Source organism: Lichenostomus cassidix, unplaced genomic scaffold (genome assembly GCF_008360975.1).
Source record: "Lichenostomus cassidix isolate B80296 unplaced genomic scaffold, HeHo_3.0 HiC_scaffold_604, whole genome shotgun sequence".
In the NCBI taxonomy this organism is placed as follows: Eukaryota; Metazoa; Chordata; class Aves; order Passeriformes; family Meliphagidae; genus Lichenostomus; species Lichenostomus cassidix.
Window position 1 is genome coordinate 40,798 of NW_028147755.1, and position 6,060 is coordinate 46,857.

Genomic DNA, 6,060 nt, shown 5'->3' on the forward strand with positions numbered 1-6,060 from the left:
ACTCAATCCTTTCACCAGCTTCTATTTCTGTCTCGGATTAGAGACAAATTTTCTAGGTGGAAAGCATTCCAAACAAATGCCTCCCCCAAAGCCACAGATGTGACAATTTCCCCTTCTCTGCAGCACATGGGCAAGAGCAGTGTTGCCCAGCATTGCCTTGGTTGTGTGGATCTCCCTGAGCGACCAGGGTGGCTCTGAGGTCACAGGGGAGGGTTCTACACCTGCCCCACTCTGCCAGCAGGTCACCAAGGAGCCGCAGTAGCCCTGCAGAGTGCCCAGGGGTGGCAGTGACACCGAGCCATGTCTGAGTCCAAGTGTGGGCAGCCCAGCAAGCGGCGCGCTGGCGACTGGGTAAGGCCGGGAAGGGGCAGCTTGTCCCCCACAGGCTTTCTTTATCCTTAAACTTTAAAAAAAGTACCATGCTAAGGGTGACTTTGGCCTTCAGCCAGAAATGAGTCTTCCCCTTCCTGAGGTTTATGAGGAAAGGGTGTCCTAGGTATTCAGAGGAAGCATGCAAAAGTTCTGGCTTGCTAACTAACCTTGGCTGGATTTTTTTTCCAGCCATGCTGGAGGTCTCTTCTTTGATAGCTAGCTCTGGCTAATTTTCCTTCTCTTTTGGGGAACTCCAGCCAAGGTTTGCCTCAGTTCTTGCCTCCAGGAGAACCCTGTGATCCCATTGGAAACACAGGGCTGGGGTGCCTTGGCATCCCAGGGCACTGTGACACTGCTGGCACAGGCTGTTCCTCACTCTCTTAACCTTTTGGCCTGATGTTTAGTTGTGCTGTTCCCTGAAATTTTGTGCTTTCAAACCTGTACAACAGTAGGAGTAGCATGGGAGGAAAAAAGGTCATGAAGTTTTAAGGTTTTCCTTGGTGATTATTGCTCTATAAACAGTTTTCACAAAGTTTCTGGATATTTTTGTCTTGAAGGTTCCTAAAATTCTTGGCTGGTTACTTATCCAAGTGTCTTGGGTAGGGTTTGTGTTTTGTGTGTGAGAGGCTCCTCATTTTTCAAGAGGCCACTAGGTGCTGCTGCTATCCAAGTAATAAACCATAAATGGGAAAACAGAATTTTCCCCACATTTCTGATCAGATTTATTTGGGCGGGGGGGGGGAGGGTTTTAGTTGACTTTTGTTTTAAAGGGTGATAATCTTCATTATTTTCTAGTTTGTTCACACGGGAGACTGTGAGGGTGAACTCGAGTCAACAACAAGCGCTTCACAAAGACATGTCCTGAACTTGGCAGCCGCTCTGGGCAAGGAGCACAGAATGCCGCTGGCATACAAGGGTCGGGAGCAGGTGAGTTCCTGTGGCAACAACGCCGATTTTCAGAGCTCTTTTGCAAATTGTCACTCGCTAAGTTGTAAGTAAGAGCAGCACTCAGGGTCGGTAACAGAGCAGCCACAGTGGGCTGGCAGACTTTGTGCCTCAGGGGATGAAGTGATTGCTGCCTGTGCTGCAGAAGAAACATATTTCCCTGCTACTCATAATTTTGGTTGCTCAAAGTTCTGCTGTATTATTGCTGATTTTCCCTTTTATTGTTCAGACACCGAATACATTATGATCAGTCTCAGCCCACAACCTGTGTAAAGCCCTGTAAGAAGGTTTAATTGAAATTTGATCAGCTGTTTGGCAACGAATGTCAGAAATTCAGTATAGTCCCACAAAGGAGTATTCTTTTGATCATTAAAAAGTTAGAAGTTTCTCATTGGAAACACTTTTAAGGCTTGGTTAGAAATGAGATTTTTGAAGAATTTTAGGATGAAAGGAAATACAATATTTAAAATGTTGCAGTGTTGTAAGCACGTTTTCATGTCCTTATTTTATCATCACACTGAGTTTTGCTTCGCCCACCCACTCTGTGCACAGAACATTTTCTGTTTCCATTTTCTATAAGCACAGCAATTACAGTGGGTTCATTTCACTGATTTTACTATAATGAAGGACAGAAATGGGCTTGGAAGGATAATTTAAAAGGGGAGCTTGGGGCTACTGAAAAGGAGATTATACTGTAACATGAGTATACACTGTTAATGTTACATCTACCTTTCTGTGGAACATCTGGCCTTAGCCACTGCCTGAAAAGGAGAACCAGGATAGAGAGACCTTTTATCAACACCAGTGTGACTGTTCACCTGGTGTTTCATGTCTTGTCTTTGCCAGCCCTTCACTTTTAAACAGAATTAAGGAAATTCTTGTCTGTCATAAATCAAGAATTAATCTGAGATCAGTGGTGAGAGCATGAAGATGCACTAAGGGCTAAAATGGGAGAATGTAAGAAAGGAAGGTTTGTTTAGGCACCAGTAATAAACATTATTCCTAAAATGCTGAGACTGACATTTAATTGCAAGTAGGAGATTTTAGTAAGAAATTTTACAGACTTGGAAGGTGCTTATTTTTAAACACATACGTGAGAATGTATCTGTTGAATTTACTTATCCGCTGAACTACAGTCTGGTTGAATCTGTCTGAGACAAGTGAACATGTGAACACACCTAAAAAAAGGTGGAGAATCTGCCTAGTAAACCAGAAATCCTAAGATACGACCATGTAGCTGACCCCATGCAGGCAGATTTTGTATTTGATGACTCTTCTTTCTAGATCAGGCCTCCAGTTACATTGATCTTTAGAACTGATTCAGATTCCCCTACTCTTGAAACATCTCTTTTAGGTTATGGTACATTAAAGCTTGCTCTTTTGTTTGGAGGGGAATATCATTGTTGGAATATTGCAGTGATATGTAACAAACGTTAAAAAATTCAAATATGTTCATTAGTTCTAAAATAGCTCTTTTGCAGCTTTTTTTTTTCTTCTGAAACTCTGATTTCATTTAGAGACTTGATGAACATCATGTTAAAAAATGAGATTATAAATTAGTTAAGCAATTAATACCTCCTCCACTTCCTCTGCAACAAGCAGTGTCCATGACATTCAGTTCATAAATCACAGACTAATTCAGTTTTGAGGTCCCTTTTGTAGTTTATTTTAATTAGCTTTAGGCCTACTACTAAATCAAGCAAGGCAATCCTGACATATATCCAGCATTTTGCTGCTTTGCAGACAGAATGTATCATTTCTTATTTGAAAATTCACACTTTTGTATTAATCATGTATATATTCAGCAAACCCTCCTGATGATTTTATTAAAGAACAGAAAGTCCACATTACCCCTATAAAATCATGTGCAGTTGCATATTTAACATAGGAATATGAAGTCTGTGCTAGAACAAAGGCAGCTGTAATTTCACAATATAAGAACTAAGACTAATAGACTCCAAACAGGGTATATGAGAATTCATATTTTTTTGCTGTAATTTCTTTCAGAAAGCAGGAAACTTCAATTTCCCATTCTCTTCTCATGACAACAGACACGACATATGCAATGCAGCAGAGTATTTTGACTTGGTAAGTGCCCAGCACTGTGACAAATCAAGCAAGTTCTGATCTATTGGTCTGCCACAGATGAAACACAGTACCTTTTCTGTCCCCTGGGGAAAAAAAAAAAATTAAAACTTGCGAGAAGAGAGAAATGTAAATAGCAAAGAAAAATACTCTTTTTGATAGTATAGGGGTGAGACTTCTCTGGGACTGCTATGGGTGTACAGCAGTTCACACAGCTGAGAGTGGCACAATTCAAAGTGAACAAAAATCCACGATTTGGGATTCTGACAGGCATTTTGCAGTGTTCCCCTTTTAGTTTTGTACCCAGTTAAATGTCCTATTAGTCTGCTAAAAGCGATTGGCCTTGCAATGAATTTTTGTAGAGATCTCAGCCACTTGTAATTCACAGTCCCAAATATTTTGTTCAGTCTCATCTTTATCATAAATTTAACCAAAACCCATAGGCTACCTGCAATGCATTCTTTTCCAATTCACATCTCTTTACAATACCCCAGTTTAAATGTAAGCTGCAGAAGCCACAACTTTGACTAGAATTTAAATTCTTTGGAGCTTTTCTGTATGGGCAGCAGTTTCATGTTCTTTCACTTTCCTTAGATTGTTGATATCATTCCAGGCAGCAAAATAAATACTACAGTTCACAGGATAATGAGTAAAGGAGAAAGCAGTGAATTGTGATATAGGAAGTTTGTCTGACTTGAAGCTGTGTCAGGCCTAGACTTTTTGGAATTCATTATTCACTGAGTAACCTCCATTTCTGTGCACTTTATGCAGTGTCTCATAGTTTTAGAGATACTGATCAACCATAATTCCAGATAAATTTCCTGCAAGCTGTGGAGTGTGAAAATCAGGCTCTGTCTCTCTGTGTTTGGACACACAAGGGATAGCATTGAAGATTCAGATTTCATGGTCTGGCTCAGTTTCTTTATTGCAGTCCAAACCTAGAATTATTAACTTATTTCTTTGGGTGCCTCTGAAGATTAATTTAGCCAAGTGTAGCTAAATAGCCTTGAGTAGATGGTGTGCTACAGAAATGCAAAGTAAAAGTGGTTTATTAACACTGAGAGGTGGAAGGTCAGCAGATTTCCCATTATATATGCAACCAGAAATGTTCGTACAGGCAAGTCTGACAATATTATTTTTAACTTGCTAAAGATCAACCGTGAGTTCTTGAAATCACTGTGGTAACAGCTTCGTTCACTTCCCAGTGGGGTAGTGACTGTTACAAGATTCATCTGTGAAGCTGTGACTGGAAGTCATATGTTTGCATGAATTTTTCTTTCCCTTTTTTTTTTCCTAGGGCATGGGCGTGAGGAAGTTTGATGCAGAGAAACAGAAAGAGCACTCCTCTAACTTCTTTGACTGGAGTCCTGCAGATGGCTCGAGCGGCAGTGATGACTTCTTGACCGTTTACCAGACCTCATTTGTGGCAGATCAGACCCCTGGAAACGCCGAGGGCTGCTGCTGTAGGCGCTACCCAAAACAACACACCCAAGGCCACTGCAGCAACAAACCTGCTCCTGAGGATGGAAAAGCCCTGCAGCCATACGAGACATCTTAATTAGCAAAACACCTCTGGAGCCCCGACCTAGCAAATCTGAACTATTCATTACTCAAAACCATGGTGAAGGAATAAACATTTATGTGAAGTGCATGTGGCAGTACTGTTGAGAGTTCATTGTGATCAACAACCTCACATTACTCTGAAAACATAATTACTGTAAGACTTTTAATGAAGAGGAGCATTATAAGGAAAAGCAAGACTGTGCATATTTTTAGTCATACCTCTATTAGGAGAACAGAGATAGGGATTGTGCTTGTGTTATCTGATACTGGTTGACCCTCATCTTGACACAAAAGCTCCTTCAGCTTCTGAATCAGAGGCAGGGCTGTACCTGAGACAGCTGACAGCACCTGCATCGACACAGGAGCTTAATGGAGCTGGATCCTCAAGGGATTACCACAGCAGGAAGCCAAACCTGTGTGTGTTCAGGTAAGAGAGAAACATTTCTGAAAGGTTTCATGGCTGACAGTGCAGGTGACCAGCCATTAGAGCAACTAGATAAAAAAGAAGCTGTGTATTAGATTGCTGTGCAAAACAAGTGTCCTGTTTGGTTATGGCACAGCAGTTGTAGAAGTGAAAAAAGAAAGTGTTGTGAACAAGATTTGTGCGCTCACAAATTTGATTCAGGGCAGTAAGGGGGGAAAAAGCTTGAGCTGAAGGGGAAGGCTGCATGGAGGTTTGAGTTTGAGGTGGACTGGATCTTCAAGAATTCATGATTTTATAGTAACATGTCCCCAAGGAAGAGAATTCAAGTTCAATCCTTCAAGCTCTCTGCTCCCAGAATATTCACTGATGTTAGGATGTGGCAGGCAGTGGACTCAGACCTCCAGATGATGTGTTTTCCTCTTCTGGATCATTTCCATTAATATCAAGAAAATAATCCACCACACTGTGTGTCTTAAAATATCCTACAAATAAGCTTGTTGCTATGCAAAATAATGTTGACAAAAAAAATAATCATAAGTTTATGAGATAATTTCCTTTATTTACAAGATAAATGGAAAAAGAAACCCTTGATCCTTAGAATTCCCTGCATTGTGAGAGCTGCCTTGAACATGAGCTCACTTAATAAATGACATTTCTGCCTTTCAGTGAAA

General features: G+C 41.0%; 1 protein-coding gene across 1 annotated transcript; it reads left to right on the forward strand.

Annotated features, from left to right (window-relative positions):
• The first annotated feature begins 222 nt into the window (after positions 1 to 222).
• On the forward strand, positions 223 to 5,053 carry TEX36 (testis expressed 36). The gene is made up of 4 exons (XM_085047907.1): positions 223 to 351; positions 1,168 to 1,299; positions 3,325 to 3,405; positions 4,700 to 5,053. Exons 1-4 carry the CDS (start codon positions 301 to 303, stop codon positions 4,958 to 4,960), a joined length of 525 nt encoding a protein of 174 aa, XP_084904033.1. The 5' UTR covers positions 223 to 300; the 3' UTR covers positions 4,961 to 5,053.
• The last annotated feature ends 1,007 nt before the right edge of the window (positions 5,054 to 6,060 follow it).